This window comes from Peromyscus leucopus, chromosome 7 (assembly GCF_004664715.2).
Source record: "Peromyscus leucopus breed LL Stock chromosome 7, UCI_PerLeu_2.1, whole genome shotgun sequence".
NCBI lineage: Eukaryota > Metazoa > Chordata > Mammalia > Rodentia > Cricetidae > Peromyscus > Peromyscus leucopus.
The window spans coordinates 111897254-111922389 of record NC_051069.1 but is presented as its reverse complement, the minus strand read 5'-3'; the positions used below and the strand labels follow the sequence as shown (position 1 = coordinate 111922389).

The window sequence follows — 25136 nt, the reverse complement described above, 5'->3', positions numbered from 1 at the left end:
CACTCACAGCTCAACAGCACTGTGCACGCTGCTCAATTAAAGGGGCCTTGTGGATCTGCTTGGGTTTCTTCTCTTGGGTCTTTGCAGCCTCATGCACTCACCCAAATTAGTCTTCACCCACCCATTCAACGTAGGGTCTCTGGAGTATTTCAGTACAAGCAACCTTGGCCAGCATCTATGAGGCCCCAGCTTCAATAAAGAACAACATACCAACTGGGTAGAACCCACCCTGAGTCACTACATCTGTCCTAAGTCGAGCTGCAGAGAAAGCTGAAAGGCTGGGGATCAGTGACCCACAGGAAGATTCACCTTCTAAACAGGCACACCTGGACAGCGAAGTGAGGAGGAGCTGGTTGTCACCAAGGTCCTTTGGACTTTGAGAAAGGAACTGAAGTCGAGGAGGCGGGGACAAATTCGCCTCAAGGCTACCAGGCATGGGAGGGTAGTACCTGAGCAGAAGCAGGAAGAGGAGGAGGCCAGAGAGGAAGCCTGGGTCACCCTCGCTCCCGCTGAGCCGGCGGGGCGGGGTCCTGCGTGCAGGTGAGCGGCGGGGCAGGGCGGGGCGCAGCTGCGTTTCGGTGCCCCGGCGCCGCTGAGGCCTCTAGCAGACACAGGCCACAGTCGTGCCCTACAGAGGCCGAGGCGCCCCTAGAGTCATGGCCCGCTCGGCCTGCGGGTTCTCAGTCGCACTGCTGGGCGCCCTGCTGCTGGGTACAGCACGCCTGCTGCACAGGACAGGTAAGAGCAAGCTATGGCCAGGGAGGCGCCTGGACATGGCGCGTGCGATCCAGTCCCCGTAGTACGGTCGGAGAGTTTTGGCGGCGCGAGGGTCCTGGGACGACTGGCTCTGAGCGCAGACCGCCGCACGTGGGAGAGTACTGTACCTGGGTGAGCTCCGCTCGGGCCCAGGATCGAATACGCTCGCGAAACAAGCCTTAGGAGGATGCACTCAAGGTGGCGGCGCATTGTGTCCTGGGGAGTTTACTGAGACTCTTGGAGACTCCCGATTAAGGCATGGGAGAGCTTTCCTCTCCAGACCCATCCTCCACCTGGGCTAGAGAAGTGCTAAAAGACCGTGGGTTGAGGTCCCACTGAGGTACCTCTTTACCTGTCCGCGCGCCCCATGTTCCTGAGGACCAGGAGCATTAACTCGAAAGGAAAACTCTAAGTGGACAGTCACGGGCGGAGTGGACAGCAGCGGGCGTCTAGGTGTGGAGCCCCACTGGTGCCCCGCCCCTTCCTTGGTGGAAGGCTGGACAGTTGTTCCATTGAGCCTGTGGGTTTCAAGTGGTTTGTGTTGGGAGCCGAGGCTGCCCTGACCCAGAGATCTGCTCCAGGAACTTGATGTGAGGCTCTTTCTCAGACTCATACAAGTTTTTTTTGTTTAAAAAGAAAAATAGTGCTGTCCAAATCGTGATTGAGGTCTGTGATATCTTTTGCAATGCCCAGGGGGTATTTGTGTTTGACAGGTATATAAATTAGCATAAATTAAATAATAAAAATGAAATGGTGGGGTGAACTTGGGCGTAAACCTCAGGAAAACTTCCTGGTTTCTTTTTCCATTAGGTAATATATTACTGCATGGTAGATAGAAAAGTGTAAGACCTCATTTAAAATTACACACACAGTGGTATATATTTTGTTATTGCTAGAGTTTGGTTTGTGTTTTTTCTGAGGCCGGGTTCCCGTGTAGCCCAAGCTGGCCTTGAACACACTGAGTTTCATGCCTCCACCTCGAGAGTGCTAGTTCATTTTACAGATGTGGACAGCCAGTGTACTTGCTTAGGACTATATTTTCAATCAGTTTAAAGGGCAGAGTATCTAGTCCAGTGTGTGGAGTGCCTGCCTCGCATGTACAGAGCCTTGGGTTCAATTCCCAGTGCTTCATAAACTGAGCATGGTGGCTTGTGATCCAAGCATTCTGGAGGTGGAGGCAGGAGAATCAGGAATTCAAGGTCATCCTCAGCTACATAGTGGGTTCTTGGCAGGCCTGGGCTGTATGAAATATTGTCTTAAAAATACATTTTAAGAATTAAAAAAAATAGGGAGGGAAGATATGTGTGCATGAGAGAGGGGTGGTGTGGTGTGTGCCAGCACTGTTGGAGGCAGGCGACACGCTACAGGTTGTTTTGAGATGTTTCTGACTTTCTAAGATAATAGTCGAAAACTTCTCTAGTAAGAATGTGATATGTATAAGTCCAGTCATCACTGAATACAAGATCTGCAGTTTGCTTTGAACTGGTTGCTGTCTATCTACACCACGAGTTTATTCTTAGACCCATAGCCTGGGAACACGGATTTTTGAGGTGGTTACATGAACTTTTATAGTCACAGAACAAAAGAAACTTATAAATCAAGGCATTTTCTAAACACTTTGGTGGGGACATCAATTGGTGGGTTACTTCAAGTGGTGAAGTCCCTGGGCTAGTCTCAGATGATGTCTGATGACATTCTTGGCTGTGGGGGTCACAGAAGCTAAAGATTTCCTAAGTTAAGGTAATACCTTACAGTAAGAAAAACATTAAATCATATACAGAGGTGGGTGGTAAATGCCTATTTAGGGGACTATAGATTGTCCAAAATAATTTTAACTCTCAATCTGCAACATTCCAACTCTCCATAGTTAGGAAGTTCAAATGAGCCTGCCAGTCTGCAGATCTTCAGCATAGATGTAGGTCTTCAAAGCACCTCACTTCACATGTCACATGTCTCACTCATCCAGACCGGAGGAGGCTGCATTTAGTTCCAGAAACTCCACTCAAGTCCTTCCTTCCAGGAAGGTCTGGGCTAGCTGAGTTGTATAAATACCAGGAATTTTACCAATTCACTTTCTTCTTCTGTGACCTCAGGAGCAGGGCCCCATGAGGTCACGTAACAGGTTGACTCAGCAGTGCCCAGTTTTCCTGAAGTCAGGCTCTGTCTCAACTGGTGGAGGCCTCTAAGGACCTGACACACCTCAACAAAGAGTGGGAGTAAACTCAGTGTCACTGTAGAGATGGAGAGTAAAGGAAAGCTTGAGATTGGAGGAAGCATACTTGGTATTCCACCAGCTCCTTCCTGGCCAGAAGGGAAGCGCTGGTTGGATTAGAATGAAAACCTTTGAAAACACCATGCTGCTTGCTTCCAAGAGCTACCAGATACCAGGGTCCATGTCAGTGACCCCATTGTCTTGCTGCCATTGTTCTTCCAAAACTGGAAATGACACAGATTCAGTTGAGGTCTCTGACTGTTGTCTGGAGGTGTTACTAGTAGGAGGTGGAGTTCCACGGCCCTTCCCCACAGCCCAGAAATTGCCCTGGGGTGAGTCACAGGAGACATTCAGGATTTCATGCCATCCACAGGCTCTGCTCAGAGTTCACCTTTGCTCACAGATAATGTTTTGTTCCACTTGGATATATATTGCAAATTTTTCTAGAATAATTATAATACTTTAAACATTTTTTAGAGCTGGGGAATGTAGCTCAATTGGCAGAGCTCTTGCCTGGCATGTACAAAGCCCTGTTTTGTTTTTTTGTTTGTTTGGTTTTGGTTTTTTGAGACAGGGTTTCTTTGTGTAGCTTTGGCTGTCCTAGAATTAGCTCACAGAGATCTGTCTGCCTCTGTCTCCTGAGGGCTGGAATTAAAAGTGTGTATGTGCCACCACCATCCTGCTCATCAAAGCCCTGGGTTTAATCCTCAGCACTGAATAAACAGGCATGGTGTTGCACAAATATAATCCCAGCACTTGGGAGATGTCCCAGGTTACTGGGCTACATGAATGAATGGGCACACCACAATTTCATTCGGATAGTTCTGTTTAGTGGACGGGCGTTAAGAATTAAATAGCACAGGGCAAGAAAAATGAGTCTGTGGGCTAATAAGGCATTTGTAACCAAACCTAACAGCTTGAGTTCAATACCCAGAACCCACATAGTAGTAAAAAAGCTACTCCCCAAGTTGTCAAGTTGCCCTCTGACTTACACACACACACACACACACACACACACACACACACACACACACACACCCTCGCTTATGGCACAACCTCAACTCATTTCTACCCAGCAGTGCTAATGGGGATGGGAAGGAAGGGTGAGGTCACTGTGTGAGGTAGTGGAGAGTACCTAGACTCCTGATGGGGGGACTTGTGGCTAAGGCCTTCAGCTTTGTTAATTAAGAAAAGTTCACACCCTTTAATTGTAACTCCAACTATAAAAATTCTCTCCCAATCAAATTAATTCAAGCCACTTACCACAACCTTGTAATTAGCCCATTACCTTCTTCTGAGAGACTGAAAACACTAGACAACCTGACAAGAAGAACCCAGCCCCACCTCATCCCTTCACAACCTTTTGTTTGTATTTGGTAGTTTTTTTGGTTTTGTTTTTAAATAAGGTTTAATTATCAGCATTGCTCTGAGGTCCTACGATCGTTAAGCAGATCCCTTGTTTGTAGTTTTTACAATTTCTAGCTATTGCTACTCCTTCAAGCTGCCAAAGCATATGAAACATTTTCTGTGAAAGCTACTATTTTGTGTTTGGTATCCTACTTAACATCAATAATCCCTTCCTGAAAGCCAATCACCGTGATGTCCTAAGTCTCATTATTTCATGGTGGGGACAATTATTAACCTTTTGCTTGGCCAAGCAGTACTCCCAGCAGGTTCAGAATGCGTAGTGAAACACAGATAGATACACACATGTAATTATCAACCAATGTTATTAAATGTGAAGTCCATATAGCATTGACTGGAGACTGCCAGGCCATATATGTAATTTATCACAGATGGTCTCTTGGCACAGGGTAACCCACTTTACCTCCCTCTGCGGACACTCCAGGGTCTCTACCAGCACTTGATCTCTTCAGTTCTTGGCACATGGAACACAAGCAGAGACTCTCAGTACATCTTTTTAAGTGTTGTTTGGAGCTATAAACATATGTTTCCAAAATAGACATTGGTCAGAGTAACTTTGATGGAGGAAATAGAAGTCATAATCTTTGAACAATTAAAAATTAGGCCCTTTTTGTCCTGAGAAAATATAGACAGGGCAGGCATGAATGGGCCTTCATATTCCCAAGCAAAGAGGTAGGCACAAAGAGCTGAAGTAACTTGCCTGAGATAACCCAGGTGGGTTACAGGGACACTGAGATGATACTCGGAACTTTTGGTCAGCTTTGAGGTATTGTCTGCATCCTAGAAACTGCCCTTGATTTAAAAACAACAAAAAAAGACCCACATAGGACTTAGTACTGTGTTTGCATTTATTCTAGGAATGTGCTCTCTCTCTCCCCCCCCCCATTAAGAATTCTTTTATTTTTATTTTAATTTATCTTTTTTAGTTTTTGAGACAGGGTCTCTGTACATAGTCCTTGCTGTCCTAGAACTTACCATTGGACCAGGCTGGCCTCAAACTCACAGAGATCCATCTGCTTCTGCCTCCTGAATGCTAAGATTAAAGGTGTGTGCTATTATCTCCCAATTATAGGATTACAGGTGTGCACTGCCGTGCTTAGCTGAGGTGACTGATTTGTGAGTCACCCTTGTCTTACCTTCCCAGCAGAACTTCTCTAAATCCCACCAGGTTTCCTAAGCATGTCAGAAAAGCCCTGGAGGCAGGAACATTTCTAGGTGATTTTCTTGAAACACAATTTATTCCATTGCTTTAAGAACCATGGTGATCTGTGTTGCTATTCGTACTTCAGAAACACTAGATTGAAGGGCTAAGCCGAAACAGAAGCCACCGTGATGGAAATATGCAATTTCCCCATCTCTCCTAGTGCACAGCCTTCTAGCCACCTGCCAGTGGGTGAGCTTGTATGTATTGTGTTATTGGAGGTGGTTTTTTGAGACTGGATCTCACTATGTATTTCTGGCTGACCTAGAACTCCTATGTAGCCCAAGCTGGCACCAAACTTGCAGTGAGCTTTCTGATTCTGCCTCTGAGTACTAGGATTACAAATGTGTGACACTATACCTAGTTGTGTCTGGGTGTGTGTGTGTTGGGGGTGTTCTTTTTTTGTTCATATTCAAGGATTTAGAAACAGGGTTGGTTCAACAACCAGCCATGTGAACAGTAGCCAGCTCCTGAGATCACAGTGCAGATGAAGTTGCTACTGTCACTCAGAAAGTAGAGGCAGGAGAGTCTGAGTGCAAGCCCCTGTCTCAAACAAATCAAACAAAAATTTCTATTGCATAGCTGTCCCCACATGGAGTGCAAGGTATGTCACTCATGTTTGTGCTAACTTGGTAAAGTTAACTTACATGCCATTGTATAAATATATAGTGTGGGTAGCCTAGAAGATGAATGTAGTGGTAAACAAAGAGGCAAGAACTTGTGTGTTTATCATACATCTGTTGTTACTTTAGAGTGTTCATTTTCCTGCACAGCAGTATTCCATGTTATACCATCAGTTACCCCTGTTATCATGCCGCTTGCTTTCATCAAGAACCAGGTCTAGCAGTGGCTCTGTACCTTCTAGGTCTGGGTTGATACTTTCAATGACATTTGCGCCACATTGTGAAATGGCCAATGTCACATTTTCCAGATGTATCCTACTAAGTGACATGTGACCACAGTGCAAAATAGGGGTAGAAGAGCTCAATCTCACTGTAGCAGGGAAAGCATGGCAAAGGGCAGGGAAATACAGTGGCAGGAACAGGAAACTGGCTGGTCACATTTTCATCCACACATAGGAAGCAGAGAGACAGAACAGGGAGTGTGTCCAGGATATAAATCCTCAAAGCCCGCCCCCAAGTGATTCATTTCCTCCAGCAAGGCTCTACTTCCTAAAGGTTCCATAAGCTTCCCAAATAGCACCTTTAACTGTGGACCGTAACGTCACATTCACCCCATGCCCTGGCTGTTTGCTTTCTGATCGCTTCTCTTGTTACACTAACACCAGTGGACTGGTGTCCCTGTGTGTTAACCTCTTCTCATTCTCCTAACAAGTGTCTAAAAATAGTGTTTGAGCTTGGTCTTCATTCCCTGGCTTCTTCTGTGTGCCTTGTCCTTCATGAGCACACTTTGTGTGTTCTTCATCTCTCTGGACCATTTCAGAATATCACTGTGTATTGGGAGACTGTGCTCAGGCCTGGGGCTCTAGCAGCTTAGAATTTCCATCCATGCACAGTTAGTTTTGAGCTAAGTCTGATGGTTCAGGTAAAGCACATCCTGAACTGCTGAAACTCACAATACCAAATATGCATCCTAGCTCACACATTTCTTTCTTTGTGAATGGGGGTATGTATGTTTCTGCAGGCATAGTTTGCATTTGTGCACATGTGTGTGGAGACCAGAGGTCAACCTTAGGTGTCATTCCTTAGGAGTCATCTGCCATGTTTTTGAGACAGGGTCTCTTACTGACCTGGAACTCACCAAGTAGGCAAGTTTGGCTGGCCAGCAAGTCCCAGGGATCAATACCCGTCTCTGCTCCCCAGTGTTGGCACCATGCTTGGCTTTTTTCTTTTTCTCTTTCTTTCTTTTCTTTATGTGAGTTCTGGAGAATCAAACTCGGGTCCTCATGCATGCAAGGCAAGCATTTTACTTTCTGAGCTATTTCACCAGACAAGGATATTTATTTTTTGCTCACAGAAAATACAAAACAGGCTTTCCTCTAGGCAAGATAAGGGGACCCAGGCCTCTTCCACTTTCTGGCTCACCCATCTTCAGCATATGGTTTCTGTGTTCATCCTCTTCAAGCATCAGGAAGGATCTGTCCACTGCCTACCCATCTGCCACATCACAAAACCCTGGGGCTGTGAAAGTGTGTCTCTGGTTCTCGGAACCATGTGCTCTTATTGGGAGCTGTTAACAGGGTAGGATAGGTCCAGGCATGAACTGCATTCATCTGAAAAGGACAATTTACTCATCTCGAGGTGCAAATATCAGCCTATTGCAACTCTGAAAACATGTAGCTCCAGAATAGCTTATACACACTTGTTCCCAAGCCACCATGGTATGCACCTTCCAGGAGATGGAACCCCTGTAGAAGTAACCGTCTTATTAAATAAGAAACACAGAGCCAATGCAAAGATGAAAGCCCAAGAGGTCAGAGCTAAGAGCCCTACCCTTCACTGCTGCAGCTATCCTCTTCAGCCAAGAGAACTACTTCCTGTGTGTTTGTCTTTATATAGACTTTCTGTTCTGCCTTCTCATTGGTTGTAAACCCAACCACATGACCACCACATCACTGCCTGTCTGTACAGACCTCCAGGTCTTCTATGGTTGGTATTGAGATTAAAGGCATGTGTCTCCATGCTGGCTGTATCCTTAAACACACAGAGATCCGCCTAGCTCTGCCTCCCAAGATCTGGGATTAAAGGCGTGTACCACCACCGTCTAGCTTTTGCGATGGCTTGCTATTAGCTCTGACCCCCCAGGCAACTTTATTTATTAACATACAAATAAAATCACATTTCAGTACAAATAAAATATCACCATATTTCCCCTTTTCTATTTTAATAAAAAGAAAAAGGGAAAAAGGTTATAACTAACATAAGAGAAACTATATACAAAAGTACAATAACTATATCCGATATATACAAGTAATAAATACCTAAACAATGTCTAGTCCATTTGTATTTGACAAATTCAGAGAAAATAATTCCATTATCTATCCTATTTTGGTAAGTCCAAAATGTACCTAATTCACTTTCTGTCCTAACTAACCTTCAACTATAACTAACTAATCTTCAACTCCCTCAGAGATCCAAGAAGGAAAATAATATTACCTAATAAAAAATAAAAACAGGAAGTGCATGCAAGCAGCTTCCAAAAATAATGTGAGTTGACAGAAACAGCCAGCTGCCTGGACAGTCACCTGAGGTTTCTCCGCAGTGTTGGGGCATCATCTTCAACATATAGGCTTAGCGTATCTGACAGACTCATTTGTGAAGTAGGATGTGCACAAGGTCAATAGTTCGATCTCACATTGGGTGAGAGCAGTCCATGTACCAGAAACACCTGAATTCCACTAGTGTCATGTCATGATTCAGGATTTTAAATTCTGGAAATTGTTGATGGTTTTTGAATTCAGCTGTCCATTCTTCTTGGCTATGTGTGTGTGTGGCTTCATCTCAGCATCCCCTTCTTCTCCACATCCCTCTATCAAATGCCAGTCTACTATTGAGAGGTGCGAGCTTAGTTACTCTTCAAGAATAACTGTTTCAGCTGCTGTCCCATTGCACATTAGAAGCCATCGGCCCACTGCCTGTTCAGCTGCCTTCAAAGAAAAGGGCACTGTACCTTTTCCGGATTGCGAAGGCCACTTCAGGGATGGTGCCATACTGTCCTGGCCTCAGAAGATGCCTTTTGATAAAGCTATAACCACACTTGTTTTGGCAAGAATCGGTAGTCCTTTGTTTCATGTCCTGTCCGTCCTGTTTGTGAGCAGTTGATTCGAGGATACTTTGTTGTCCAGTGGCTAACTTTTGCCACAATGAAAGTTAACTCCATATGCAGTTTCTTCAATGCCCATATTTTCTCTGAAGTAGATTGGTACTGCCAGGAGCCAACATGTCTTATAGTCATAACAAAAAGAAAAATTTTCTAAGTTATTAAAACATTTTAAATGCCATATTCTGTAGATCTCTGAAGGGTTTGAAGATGACCTGTCTATCTAAACTATATCTGCTCAATCTTGAAAACATACTAATATGACTACAAGTTCTATTATAATGTCTAACTACTAACTTTCATTTCTTTATATCCTAATAGTTGGTAATAATAACATTCAAGGATCAGAAAATTACATTGTTAAATGAACAGTACAAGTACAATTAGAAATATACATATAGCATTTTCTAACAATATCCATTTCAATATATATAATTTGTATATAATATAAAACAATCCAATCCAATGTAAAGTATTTAAAACTAGTAATTGTCTTTTTCTTTTCTTTCTTTCTTTTTTTTTAAAAAACAAGAATCTTAAATCTAATCTCCTTTGCTTAGCCCTTTTCCTAACCCTTGACAACAACTTGTAACCAATCCCCCTAAACAATGAAAATTATCCCAGACCCAAAACCCATTAAAAGACCAAAAAAAACCACCCTCCCCACACCACTTCTTTGGGAATGTGGGCGTTGGTTAACTGTCAAATTCTAGGAGACTATATCCTTCATTATCCAGTCTGTGTATAATGCCAAAGTTCAGGGTTTATCTCAAGTCCTTATTCAAGTAGTCTTTGAAACTGGATCATCTCAGCTAGCCCTCTCAAAACTGCTCTGAGCACTTTGTAGCTCAAAGCTGATATGTAGATGATGTTTGTCAGCTTAGTTATATTATTATTGTCCACGTGGAATTGTTGTTGTTATGGGCCCCCATCTTCTTCCTGGAGACTTCAGTTGATGTTATGCCTGGCTGTGATTTCCTGCAGAAAACTGATAAGAGAACACAAAGACATATATATGCAGCTAATTGAAGCCTTTTTTCTAGAATTAGTTAGTACTCTATATGACCATTCATATCTTAACAAAGTTTAAAATGTATATCTATATATATTAATCAATTAATACATAATTGTAAATTTTGATATAAAATTCATACTTTAAGAAAAGTTTAAAGAATCAGAATAGAATCAAAGAGTTGAGATTAGTAGTAGAATAGTCCCTTAATTAATTTGTTTTTCTCCTGTCCCATAGCAGAAGATGGCTCTTTTCTTCTGGCATGATACAGGGAGTTTGCATTTTCCTTTTAACAACCTGCTTGAGTTTAAAGAAGGAGAGAGCCATTCTCCAACTCCAAAGTCAGCTTTAAATTTTAATTGAACTACCCCTGCATTGGAAGGACTATGAGCCTATGGAGTAGGCAAAGTCCTGGACTCCTGGCAAACTGGCCTAACAGTCAGAGTAGAGAGCTGCTCTTCAAGAGCCTCACAACCTCTGTGCATGCTGGAATTCTGTCTGTCCTGCTGGAGACTGTCTTGGGAGGGTTCAGTCTGAGGCAATAGGCCATCTGCTCTCCATGGTCCAGTTGACAAGCCTAGCTCAGCATCACAAAGGATACATATGACCAGCCTTTCTCAGTCACTTTGGTATTTGCTTCTGGGTCTTGCTCACTGCTGTAGTCCCCATATCCCTGGACAATGTCCCTCATGGTGGCAAGGGCCTGACTCTCTTCCTGGAAACCATTTTGCTCAGCCACTTAGCTTTGGAGTTGAAGATGTGAACAAATGTCTCTTCACCCCAGATAGTATATCAGTAATAGACCAAAGAATTGATTCCACCTAAGTATAGTTTAATGAGCCAGTGAGTTTATTGGGGTTACTTACAGGAACAAATAGGCAGTTGCATCACTGGAAAGCCCACTCCAGCATGGGAAATGGCTCATGAAAGCTGTATCAATGGAGCTCTCTCTACAATTGTAGGGACACTGAAGAGTTTTCTCTACGCAATGTTTAGTGCCTTACAACCTTAGGGTGAGGGCTCGTGAAAGTTGTAACTTCCAGAGTTTCTGGAGACTAGTAAGATTTCTTGGGTCTTCACTCCAGGACAGAAGGTCTCATCTACACAGTAACTGGGTAACATAGGGTTCAAATCATGACACCACTGCTTATTAACTAGGTCATCTGGACAGGTTACCTAACCTAAGACTGACCTCAGGTACAACATAGAAATAGCAATACCTGGAAGCTGGCCAAGGTCCCATTGGGAGGGTGTGTGTAAATCACTCAGCCCTGCTGACCTAGAGCAGGTCCCTCCACTGCTCAGAACTGTGACCGTTCATTTCATCATAGTTTATCTTGTGAGATTCAGTGTGGTAACATGTGCTTCAGCCCACTAGAGCTCACTTTGAGCATGTGTGAGGGCTCCCAGGGGAAATTCCTAGAAGTGAACTTGCTAAATTAGAAGCTCTAAGTTGTTTCCCATGACACTCAGAACACATTCTTAAACACTGTTAGTGTCTACTCACGCAAGAATTTCCTGTTAGCCAAGGAACTGACCAGGCAGGTTCTGTATAGCTCAGTCAGCACACTCAATTGAAATGCCACACCATTCTCTCAGGACTGCAGCTTTCCTTATGACCAAGTACTACACACTCAAGCTGAGCTGAGCAAGCTGCATGTGAAACCAGAGCTGGCTGTCCCTTGGAGCCCTGGCCTCTAATCCCTCCCTGCTGAGAGATGGGGTATTAGTCCAGAACTGGCCTAGAATGCTGACAGTCTTATCAGACACTTTAGCTCTTGGATTAAATTTCAGGAGCAAGCTCTTATCTTGTCAGAACAAGAAGACATGATTTATATAGTGAACAGTACTAGGGTCATCTTGCAGAAGCCTGCACAGGGGCTAGGAATAGCCCCTTGCCTAGCGTGCATGAAGACCTGGGTTCCATCCTTTGATTTTTGTGGTTGTGTGCATGTAGGATGCTGTTGAGGGGTGGAAGTTGTTGTTTACTCGGGGTAGGGTCTCTTGCAGCTGAAGTTGGTCTCAAATTCTCTTTATAGCTGAAAATGACCTCGAACGTTGGATCCTCCTGCCTCTACCTCCGAAATGCTAAGGTGAAAGACATGTGCCACTACCCCTGCTTTGTGCAGTGCTGGAGAATGAACTCTTGGCTTCTTGTGTGTTAGGTCAGTACTCTCCCAATTGATCTACATCCCTACCCCCTTGAGTTAACATTTTCTAGACACAGGCTTCTGCTCTGTTGCAGCTCCTTTCAGCAATGAGCCAGGGAAGCTGGCAGAAGTGTGTCCCATTGGAACCTTTCAACTCTAAGTAGGCATCTTATCCTTGCCCAGTGCCTGGAGATTAGAAACAGCCTCCAGGTCCATTATTAGGAGGGAAGTAGCTGGATTCTGTTCTGCTATATCCAGTGCAGTGCCAGGCAGCCTTTAAAAAAATGAGGTGACACTTGTGTAAACTGCTGTGGACTGATGCCCAGGCAGGAAACAAAGGTCCAAAAAGCAGCTATGACATGCAGCCTCTGGCAATAGAAAGGAAATGGAGGTGGTATAGGTGAACACACATAGCTGTAGATTAGCTCAGGAAGACCATACCTGGCTGTGGTGGTTGCCTCTGGGAAAAGAAGCAGATTCAAGAATAAGAAAGGGATGTTTAATGGTCAAGCCTTCTACTTTATGCTTTATTTATCTAAATGTAAAAGATGCTTTTTGTTGTTTTTAACTCTACTGAGGCATAAGGCCATAAAATTCACCAATCTCAATGGCTTGTTTGTCCAGGTCCTGCTGAGTGTGTATAACACTGAAAAACTCCCCAGAAAGTTCTTCCTGACCCCTTTACAATCAGTTCCTGTTTGGCAACCACTGATTTGTCTTCTATTACCAGACTTTCACTTTTAATGCAACAACAATATTGAGATGGGGTCTCATGTAGCCAAGTAGCCAAGGCTGGTATCAAACTTGTTATAGGCAAGGCTGGCCTTGAATTCTTGCCTCTACCTTCCAAGTGCTGGGACTACAGCTAAAATATTTTTAAATTAAAAAAAAAATTAAAAGCTGAGAGTCAGTAGCAGTCAGTAGCTTTGTTACATTAAAATGAATTTCTGAAGTATAGCCTTATCTTCAAAAAAGTCTGAGATTGCTTTCTTCAAGAATTTATTTGTAGAGTGCAGGTGTAGAGGCAGAGGCAGGTATATCTCTGTGAGTTCAAAGTCAGCTTGGTCTACCCATTGCATCAAGTTCCAGGTCAGCTAGGGCTACATAGAGAGACCTTGTCTCAAAAAAACAAAACAAGCCAGGCAGTGGTTTTTAATCCCAGCACTCGGGAGGCAGAGGCAGGCAGATCTCTGTGAGTCTGAGGCTAGCCTGGGCTACAGGGTGAGTTCCAGGACAGCCAGGGCTACACAGAGAAACCCTGTCTCCAAAAACCTAAATAAATAAATAAATAAATATTTGGCTACACAGAGAAACCCTGCCTCCAAAAACCCAAATAGATAGATGGATGGATGGATGGATGGATGGATGGATGGATGGATAGATAGATAGATAGATAGATAGATAGATAGATAGATAGATAGATAGATAGATAGATAGATGGATAGATGGATAGATGTATGTTTGGTTGTGGATCCCAGTATTGTGATGGTGCAGTGCCTATAATTTCAGCCCTCTTGAGGCAGAAAGGAGGATCCAGAGTCAAGGACAGCCTGGGCAACATAGACCCTGTCTCAAAAAATAAACTAACAAGTAAAAAAGAATTTGGTTGTGTAGAAAGGATAGTGTTAAATTACTAGAATTTGAGAAAGGATGGCCATGCATGCCTTACTCCTCAGAGCAATTTTCTCTGAAGAACAACTTGATGAATATCATTTGGTTTTGGTTTTAGCTTTTATCGGCTTTTATAAGGCCTAGCACTGAGCCAACTCAATGAGTTTGATCTTGTTTGGAAAGTCTTGAAAAGATCCAGCCCAGTCCCAGGTCATTTTGGTAACAAGGTCCCTTCAGCTTACAGACTGGAGGTTCTCTGTGTGCTCTGGCCTCTTGCCTTCCACAATTCACCATCCAGATAGCTCTAAAAAGATAACCAGTGGCTATCAATTGGGGGAGGGGAGAGGTTAGGGACTATTGATGTGTTTTAGGGAAAAAAAAAATCAGGATTGCAAATTACCTCATAGAGCATGCACTGTCTGTTCAACAAGTATACTTCCTCCCTACTATGCCTTTTATATTTGAGCTTGTGACTCTGTCCAGTGTTGTAAGTATAGCAAAAGATATGTGTTTAAGAGTACCAGTTATCAGATGGAGAGATGGCTCAACTGTTAAGAGCATGCACTACTCTTTTAGATTACCTGAGTTCAATTCCCAGCACCCACATCAGGTAGCTTACAACTGCCCATAGTTATCTCCAGGAGACAGATATCTTCTCTGGACTCCTCAAGCACTTGCACTCATGTGCACATATTATACAGACACACTCGCACATACACACATATACAAACCCACATGCACATATATACACGCATAATTTTTTAAAAATGTGATCTTGAAAAAAAAAAGGGAAGACAAGGTATTCTGATGTCTGAGGCCTAAAGGAAACCATTAAAAATACCCTGAGATTAACTATAGGATAGCTCTGTTATTAATCACCAGTAGTCCTAAAGTGTTTGATGTTTAAAAGGCTACCTTCTGCCAGGTCTGGTGGTCCAAAGTCCAGTAGACCAAGTTCAGGGTCAGCTTGAGTTGATCACAAGACCCTGTTTCAAGAAAACAAAGGAAAACAAGAAGAGAAGAAAAGTAGGGGAACAGGAAACCCAGAAGCCTGTAAACATCCAAGCAGTTGGGGAAGGGACACCTCGGGTGTGTTCAACACACCATCCATGTGTGTCAAACAACTGGCGAGTTGTTTGAACCATATTGTGATTCTTCCTGCTTAACCTTGTGGTTTTCAGTGACTTTTATGACCCACACTTTGAGGTATGACAGAACCAATCTTTCTAACATTTCATAGAATGTTGCCATGACTTGAAGTAGTCCTGTAGCATGCCTCGTCATCACGAATTACGTACAGTGGTCAGAAGCTGTTGTTTCTGTAGCCCCCATGTTCTTGTCCTTTTATTACATAGCTTTTTAACTTCATTATCCTCTTTGAGCTCTCTTCTCCACCTGATATGGTTTGATTCCATCTGGAGTCATGGTGATGTCTTGGCTGGGCTGTGTGTCCATTTGTTGCAGGCTCGTTCAGCCTTCATCATAGTACATGTATCACCATGTACTATGTGCCCTGTGTCTTTGGGCATAAATACTACAGAAGGGTTTGGATGACTCCACATAAACCTGTCACCACTTTGAGAGATGGATTAAATCGCAAGCCCTTTCATAGCTGGCCACTAGTACTGCTTTTGGAAATGGTTTTGTAACTTTGTAAGATAGATAATTTGCATCATTGAATATCATTTCCTTTGTTAAGAGCTCAGGAATGAAGAGAGGAGTAAATAGATGCCCCTGACAGTCTTGATCAGCTGTCTCACTGGGTTGGATTGAGTAGGCTTACACATGGGATCTTAACCCCGCTTATGGAACTTTATCTTACTCTCCTCTGTCATTGCTCTAAGGGTTATGGAAATAGTAGGTTATTTTAGAGACAACTGTGGATCTGTGTTCTGAGAAGACAGGATAGGACTGTGGGTCTCTTCAGGCACTTCATGTCCCTTAAGCCCCAAGGTCTTTGAATATGATTCTTGGAATGCTGAGATGACTTAAGTAGTTTTTTAACCTGCCATCCCCATGTTCCTGGTCCTATTATCCAACCCTTTCTTTTAACTTCAGCTATCTGCTTTGACCTCTTTTCTCCACCTGATGTGGTTTTTTAAGGAGAATGAGAATTTGCCCTGCTTTTCCCAAGCGGCTCCAGGGAATAAGGTGGGAAGGATCAGGGCAGAGTGGTTATATGGCTTGCCAGGTCCTACTGGACCTCCACCCAGTGAATAAGTGGTTTCATGGTCCAGAGGCCCAGGATAGATGGGGGTCTCTGAAGAAGCATTTCCTGCCAGATCACACCAGAGGCCTGATTGAATGTTGATCATCCCATCTTAAAAAAACAAGAAGAGAGAGAGAGAGAAGCTGTTGACTAGGGACTAGCAGAATTTTCCTGTTCTCAGAAATGCTTCATTCTGCCTTGATTTACCATGTTAGTGAGAACAAACCATTCTCATCAGCTCATCCTGGCTGTGGTGGAATTCCTAGAGCAGAATTAGATCTGTGAGTACTCCCAGCATGCCCTGAGCTCCGGTATCAGACCTCTCTAGTGTTGGCCTGGCCTTGCCTCTTCTTAGTCATAGAGGAGAAGCCTGGATGGCTTCCTTGACTTGTCTGAGCCTCAGTCCTCAGGCTGGAGACCGGCAGGACAGTCACTCCCTCTCAGAGTGGGTGGTGGTGGTGGTGGTAACCCCACCCCTTGGCAGCAGCCAATATCTCAACTCTATTTACTTTCTAAGAATGGCAGCAGTACCCCTTTGCTAGGTAGCTTGGTAGCATGCAGAGGACAGCTCATTTGTAGTCCCTTAGCAGAGTAGGTAGGCTATTTCAACTGACTCCAGAGTGCAATACTAGTAGGGAAGTGATGTCATGTCTCAGTCTCCAGGAGTACTGGAGTCACATGAGTCAACAAGTATGGGAAAGCCTTTACAGTCAGTGAACAGAGCAGGAAGGCTGACAGAATGTGAGGTTTTGCTTGCACTGCACAGCCTTAGAGTGAGAGTATGCTAGGCGTTTGTCCTGAAGGAGCTATCCTGGCCTCAACCAGGCTCTGCCCCACTAGCCAGGATTCTGGGCTCCGGGCTCAGGCAAGCTGGTGATGCTGGACTGTACTGGACTATACTGGACACTATTCCCTAGTCACCATCACTACCACTAGCAGTGAAAAGTTCCATTGTAAACATGGTAAATATTGATAGACTCTCAAACCCTCCTAAGTGCTTTATGAATACTTTAACTCATTCAGACTTCAAAATAGTTACATTTTTATCTCTAAGCAATTTGTCCAAGCAGACACAGCAGCATGCAGCACAGCAACCCAATTCTAAATCTACTCTATTTACCCCAACACACAGCTGTGAAAACATTCTGGTCCCAACAAGTGAAGGAAGCCCAAACTCCATGGCCAGCACCATACACCTCCAGACAATAACTGATGGCTAAACCCCAGTGTCTTCAGAGTATTTTGAACTTGCTTAGTGGCCTCAGCTTACTGACTCTGATGAGGTCTGATAGTTAGCTCACACTGAATCATCCCTTGATACAGGGGATGAAGGTGGGAGAAGTCGCTGATCGGGTGTGAGTGTTCCTTTGTGGTGCCACTCCCCTGGCCCTCCTAGTGTGAGCACCCCATCCTCTGAGCAAGCTATCAGTTAATGAGTTGTGTTTTGCAAACCCAGTCCTAGAAGCAAATCACTCATTTACCTGATATTCAACCAAGAAACTTGGATCTGAAGCATGGAAGCAGGAAACATGAGCTGGTGAGCCCATCAAGTGAAGAGGTCGCTGCACAATGTGACATCTTCTAAGAGAGGGCAGCGTTCATCAGCATCATCCTCTCATGTACCACTTTGGACTCTGACTCCCACACAAGCCATGACTGATCACCCATGCTGATTCACATTTAACACTCCGTGTCTGTCTCCCTTGACATCCAGGGCACCAGGCCTGAGGGTGTCCAGGCTTAGCCTTGTCCCTGACGGGATGCTGCCTAGTGCGTTGTGATTGGACGGAGAAAGTGAGTATGAACTGAGTCCCAGAAGAAACCATACCAAGCATGAAGGCAACTAGTTCTGAGGCATCTAAAAGTGTTTAAATTGTGTGTGTGTGTGTGTGTGTGTGTGTGTGTGTGTGTGTGTGTGTGTATGTGTGTGTATGTGTGTGTGTGTGTGTGTGTGTGTGTGTGTGTGTGTGTGTGTGTGTGTGTGTGTCAGTCTTAGAAACTGTTTGACAGATATGGGAGGAAATGGCTCCTTAGCGTTTCAAATCCATCACAAAGAATTGGAGTAAGAAACAGGACAGTGGGGGAAGAAGTAACAAGAGACAACTGTGGAGTATCCTGTGATATGAATAATGAACAATGATTAGACACATTGGAATTCCCACCTGAGAGGCACAGGCAAGGTGGGATGAGTGAAGATGCCCTAATAAGGAGAATTAAGACAGCGGGGAGCTGAAGAGAGCTGTGTGTGACTCAGGAGCTGAACTGGGGCCTCAGAACCTTTCCCCAGGGCCCCACACCTTTTCCCGAGAAGGTTGACTTGGATTTCTTTCAGCCCAGAAGACCTCAAAATCATACCAGTATTGCAAGTGTTTTCTGTATTTCTCTGGACTTGGGGTCACAAACCTTTTGAACTTTCCACCAATGAAGTATGAAATTCTTGCAGAGATGAAAGAAATGCTTTCCTCTCCTCCAAACTTCATTCAGGGCTCTGGTGTACCAGGGCCCAACAGAGGAATGGGTGGGAAGGCTGAGGTTTCACTTCCAAGTGTTGGTTTTTCCTCTTTCAAGGTATGATAAATGGTTGAGTGGGTATGAGGAAAAACCATGTAAACAAAATGTTCTCAAATTCCAAGTACCTGTGATCAAATGAGCTTCTGATTTATTTTATGCCAGCAGTACTGTCCCCATGACCCCTCACTATGGTGAAGCAGTAGAGCGTTGAAGTGGGTCTAGGGAGCTCCAGGTGGAATCCTTACCTCCTCATTCCCTCTTTGCCCTTCCTGTTGTCTTACATATCATTCAGAATGAGGCGGGCAGATACATGTGGCAACCATGTGAGTGAAGAGTCCTTGGTTGTGACTCAGGAAAACAGCCTGTGAATTAAACTCCCTCCTTCTGCTGCAAATGTGGGTGGGAATGCTGAACACAACTCTTTAACTCAGTATTTCCTTTGGAAGCTTAGTAGGCTCACTAGGGTCTAATTATCTGGGTCACTGAGGATAATGTATTGATTACCTAGCTTAGTGGGCTCACTAGAGGCTAACAATCTGAGTCACCTAGCCTTTAAGCTTACTAGGGGCTAATGATCTGGTTCACTGAGGATAACATATTGGTTACCTTTCCCACTGCTAAAACACTGAGAAAATGGTTTAAGGGAAGAAAGATTTATTCTGACTCAATCCCAGAGGGTCAGGCCATGGCTGCTTGGCTGTGTGTATTTGGCTGTGTGCAGACCATCACAGCAGCAGGAGGATGTGGTGAGGGCTTCTTCACTTCATGGTGGACAGGAAGCACATGGAGACAGGAAGGGGCCAGGAACAAGATACCCCTCACTTCCTCCAGCTAGGTCCTACTTCCTAGTCTCCAAAACCTTCCAAAATAGTATCCATCAGGGACCAAGCCACATGGACCTTTGGGAACGTTTCATATTCAAATTGTAGCAAAGGCACAGTGGCTGGGCGGCACCATGCACCGGAGAGTGGAACTCAGTTGTCTATTGGGAGTCAGAGCATAATGAATTCATATGAAAATCTGGGTGGTCTAGACCCAAAATAGAGAGTATGTCCACAACAGTGACTACTCTGCTCTGTGGAGGAACCACTGCTGTGCTCACTAGTTAGATGGGAATAGTTGGCTCTTCATGATGGAAAAATAAAAAGCTGAAAGTGAATGTCAAAGTGCTAGAAAAAAACAAAAACAAAAACAAAACCCAAAAAACAAACTTCCAGGGGCAAGAGCAATGGGTTAGTAGTTAAGAGCACTGGCTGTTCTCTAGAGGACCCAGATTTAGTTCCCAGCACCCACAGGGCAGCTCTCAGCTGCCTCTAACTCCAGGTCCAGAGTGGATCTGATGCCATCTTCTGGATTCTGCTGGCACACACATAGTGCACAGACATACAAGCAGACAACTCATAAAAAGAAATAAAAGTGCTTCCAGTACAGATAAATGGATTTTATGTCAGACCCACCAGGTCTGGGAATTTTGTTATTTTTTTAAATTGACAAATTAGACTATTAGCTCCCTGGGAGCAGGGACTCTGGATATTCCTGTTAATTAACTAATTAATTTTTAGAGCAAGGTCTCACTGTATAGCCTTGGTTGGCCTGAACTTGTTATGTAGACCAGGCTGGTCTTGAACTCACAGAGATCAGCATGCCTGTGCCTCCCAAGTACTGGGATTATAGACTGTGCTACCATGCCTGGCCTGTCAGTAAATTATTTGTACCAAGTGTGGCCTTTGGAATCTATTACAAACCCAGAAAGTGTTTGTTGAATAAATATCTGATTTCAAAGATTCTAAAAATCCTGAATTTCTAAAAGACATCACGTGTTTTTCTTTGGCTGTTGTTAATAACAGAGTGAATGACAATTATCAAAATTACTTTGGGTCCTGGCCTGCTTGCAAACAGGAGCAACCTGAGAGGGAGATTTTGGTAAACTCTGCTTTGGTCTTCTGAATCTAGTTATAAATTCAAGAGATTTGAAATGTTTACGTACTCTTTGAGGAAGAATAGCCCCCACAAAACATTAAACTGTATTCTAGATGTATTTGTGACTTTTTATGAACACTTATTTTTGTATATTAAAGTATGACATTTGAACTCATTTTTTTTTTATGTATTAAGGTATAACATTGAACTTGTTTTTTAATGTATTAAGCTATAACATAAAATGCCATCACAATCTGGGGTACGGACTGATAGATATTGACGTCTGTATAACATAGGCCGTCATCACACTAGTCAAGACCTGCAGCAACTTCTGCATCCTTCAGAGTCTTCTGGGCCTCCTTCCCTCTCCCTACTCCAGCTCCACAACTGCTGATCTAGCTGCCTTGTATCTAACAATTAAAATGATACTAATTGCCAGACTGTGGTGGCTCACGCTTTTAATCCCAGCACTCCGGAGGCAGAGGCAGGCAAATCTCTGAGTTCTGGCCAGCCTGGTCTACAGAGTGAGTTCCAGGACAGCCAGGGATACACAGAGAAACCCTGTCTTGAAAAAAACAAGACAAAACAAAAGGGGAAGGAGAAGGAGGAGAAGAAACAAAAGACACTAATTAACAATAGTAATTATGTTCATTTATGGTTTGGCTAAAAGGTGAAAAAAACAGGAGTAAGAATGAAGGAAATTGGTAGCATCACAACCTGACTGCCCTTGATGTTGAATTAGCTGGACTTGGCTACCCAGGATTGGAGGCTGTTGTGAAGGGTGGAAACCAAACCCAGAGAGAGGATTACTGCAAGCCTTTTATAGTCAGTATGGAAGACAGTTTTACAATTGCAGAAACAACACAGGGTCTGTGATAAGACAGCTCAGACATAAAACCGAACACCACAATTCTGAATGTGGGTCTCAGCGCCATCTGCTGTCTTAAAGAATTCCTTGGATTTTGAATCTTGGAAGGTTCAATTGTCACACTATTTCAAGACGAAGCATTTTTACCCCAGGGAAGATTAACTGGCCCTCACCGAAGTAAGGGAGTGGTCATATATTTGTGAGCAATCAAATGCAAGAAAAGACAAGGCCAGACTGTACCTATGTATAGAATTATTTGGGGGCTTGAAGTTTTCTGTGTCCTGAGACTACTGCTGAGCAAGATGGTGAGTTCTGCTGTCCTCCTGTGGGACCTTGCCTGCTGGTAGGGAGAGGGACAACTTGGGCAGATGGCAGGGTGCCCTCAGGCTAGAGACTAGAGCCAGAGGAACAGAGGGAGCCCAGGACGTCTGGGTGAGGGAGGAGGAGCACTGCAGAAAGTTGGTCAGAGAGAGCTGCTGTGTGAATGAGACTCTATTAGTTACTTTTCTCATTGCCATGACCAAATACCTGACATGAAGTGTCTTGAGGAAGGAGAGTTTTTCTGAGATTACAGTTGAAGAAGAGATATATAGCCCACCGTGGTAGGAAAGGCAAAAGCATAAAGTAGCTGGTTACATTGATCCTCCTGCCTCAGCTTACTAAGGAGCTGAGATGATGAGCCTGCACCACTAGGCTAGGCCAGTATATTTTACCTCTAATTTTAGCAAATGTCCTGTCCTCTGTGGTACAGATGTATACTCTTGGCCTGTAAAGCATTTGTGGCAAGAAGCAGCTGCAGCAGCTCTTTGCAAACAAGTGTCTCTGCAGACAGATGCAACTGTGTAGTACTCCCCACCCCCACCCTCCCACCCCACCCCCACTGCCACCGCCGCCCCGCAGCAGTCAAAGTCATAAAGAAAAGAGACAGGACAGTGTCTCTGCTTGTCATTAATGCTGCATGTATAGGGATCTGAAAACACACTACCCAGGAGATCAGCAGCGTGGCTTTTATTTTTTTTATTAAAGTTAATAGCCCAAGGGCTGGAGAGATATAGCTCAGTGGTTAAGAGCATTGGCCTGTCCTTACAGAGGACCCAGGTTCAATTCCCAGCACCCACATGGCAGCTCACAACTGTCTGTAACTCCTGTTCCAGGGAATCCAACAGCCTCACACAGATGTACATGCAGGCAAAACACCAATGCACAGAAAATAAAGATAATTTTTTTAAGTTAACTTTCTTTTTTAACTTAACAAGAGGTGGTATTCCTACCCAGACAGCAGGTCCAGGATTTTTGCCATTGGGAAAGTCAACTCTGTCACTTCATACTGTCCCCCTTCCCAGGCCAGGGGGACCATGGTAAGTTTACAGACTTTATCCCTTGCTCATGTCATTTTTGCTTCTTCCTTTAGAAGCATCTGAGATTACTCTGCCCCACGGAAGTGGCATTACAGTGCACATCAGGCTGGCGAGCCCAGCCCTGCCTGTGAAACCCTGCTACATCATCATTTCTAGACAGCATATGACCGAGTTGTTTATCAAACCTGGAGAAAGAAAGTCTTTTACCTTCAGCTGCATCAATCCGGAGAAGCACTTTGTGTTGGGAATTGAGAAGAATATCGGTGAGTTAGCCCTCATGAGCTGCTGTCTAGGTCCCCGCCCCTACTGCTCTTTCACAGATTGTGCCAGGCTCTGATGCTGGACAGAGGTCCACTCTAAAATCTCAGCTCTCCAACCTGACTCTTACATGGCCATTTATAGGCCCATATGCTTCCCATGGGCTCATGGTTAATCTTCAAGAGAACGCAGGCAGACCAGAGAGGAACTGGTCTAGGCTAACATAGCTCATGAGGAGCAGAGTTGGACAGGAGCAAGAGACTCTGCCTGTAGTCCTTGCTTGCTTGCTTGTTGCTTTCTGGTTTTATGAGACAAGATCTTTCTACATACCCTTTAGCTGTTCTGGAGTTCGCTCTGTAGACCAGGCTGGCCTGAAACTTACAGAGATCCACCTGCCATTGCCTCCCAAATGCTGGGAGGAAAGGTGCACACCCAACTTTAGTCTTTTGTTCTTAACCACTTGGCCACACCATCTCTTCACAGAACACAAGAGAGACCCACAAACTATAGATCTGTGAGGCTCTTGATTCATGTGCTCGAAAGATCTAAAAAACAAGGGGCTCACTATAGGACATTTTGCTGCTATAACACAATACGTGAAGCTGGGTATTTATAAAGACCAGATGTGTGTTTTTCTCACAGTTTTAGAGACTGGCAAGCCCAAGGCACAGGCACAAAAGCTAGTATCCCTTCCACTTGAGCCTTTTTGTTAAGATACTAATGTCATCCACTTTGTGACTTAATTACCTCCCATTGGCACCATCTCTTAATGTTGCCATGCTTGGAACTGGGTTTTTACCTGTGGATCTTAGAGAGTACACAAACATCCACTACAGCAGAATGGAAGACAAAGACTTGGAAGGTCGCAGGTAAGTGTGACGCCCTGGGCCTGCCTTTCTGTTTGTCTCTACTGCCCTTTTTATTGTTGTCATTTTAAAAGCATGTGTTACTTTATAACCAAATAAGTCAATAAAGTGACCTTAATTTTGAAAATGGTCTAAGAAGCCATCTCACAAGTAAAGTATTTGAGTACATTTAGTCCTTCAGTACTAGGATGCCCGAGTCATCTGGTGGGTAGTGAAAACGCATGCTTCCAACTTGTCAAGGTGATAAAGTGTCAATTCTAAAAATAATAGATACAGGCCTGGGATTGGGTCCAGTGGTGTGCCTGCTCCTCGTCTCCTTTCCCAACAAACATCTGGAAGCTTTAGTGGAGTTTGACATCTTAGTTCTTATTCTACAGCAGTTCCATGAAATTTTATGAAGGTAGAGTTCTGCTGGGAAAAAATGAGCTATGAATCACTTCTGAGTGACATGTCCCTCTCTGGAGAGGAAGTGTTTGACTTACTTGAGTTTTTGCACTGGGCAGAATGCAGGAGATTTATAGCCAGGCCTGTCACCGAACCACTTCCATCTTTGTGGCTGAGGCTTTTGGTGACAAAGGACAGTTGCAAACATGGGTGACTCTCTCAGTGTTGTGTTTAGCAACAGAGCTGAGGCTAGAGATTGGGCTTCTTGACTGAGTTCTTGATATAGAATCAAACCAGGAACTGTTGAGTAGTCCAGGCTATGAGTAAGTGTAGGAGCCATGCCTCGGTAGGGACTAAGATCCCACAGTGGAAAGAACTAGCTGCTTCCCTGGCACTGTGGGAAATGACCAGGGAGCCAGCAAGATGGCTCGGTGGATAAAGACGCTTGCTGCCAAGCCTGATGACCTGAGTTTGATTTCTGGAACCCACATGGTGAAGGAGAGAATCGATTCCTATAAGTGGTCCTCTGACTTCCATATGCCCAGCAACAAACACACACATGTACACACACACAAACGTAAGTGGGAAGCTAAGAGCTGCTCCATACACACAGTG

At 44.2% G+C, this 25136-nt stretch overlaps 1 protein-coding gene across 1 annotated transcript in view; it reads left to right on the top strand.

The window, feature by feature from the left end:
• The first annotated feature begins 543 nt into the window (after window positions 1-543).
• The window catches only part of Cdcp1 (CUB domain containing protein 1), a 42282-nt gene continuing 17689 nt past the window's right edge, over window positions 544-25136 (top strand). The window contains exons 1-2 of the mRNA XM_028890484.2: window positions 544-738; window positions 23067-23276. Of these exons, the coding sequence (XP_028746317.1) occupies window positions 657-738; window positions 23067-23276 (292 nt within the window). The 5' untranslated portion in view covers window positions 544-656. The remainder of the gene's footprint in view (window positions 739-23066; window positions 23277-25136) is intronic.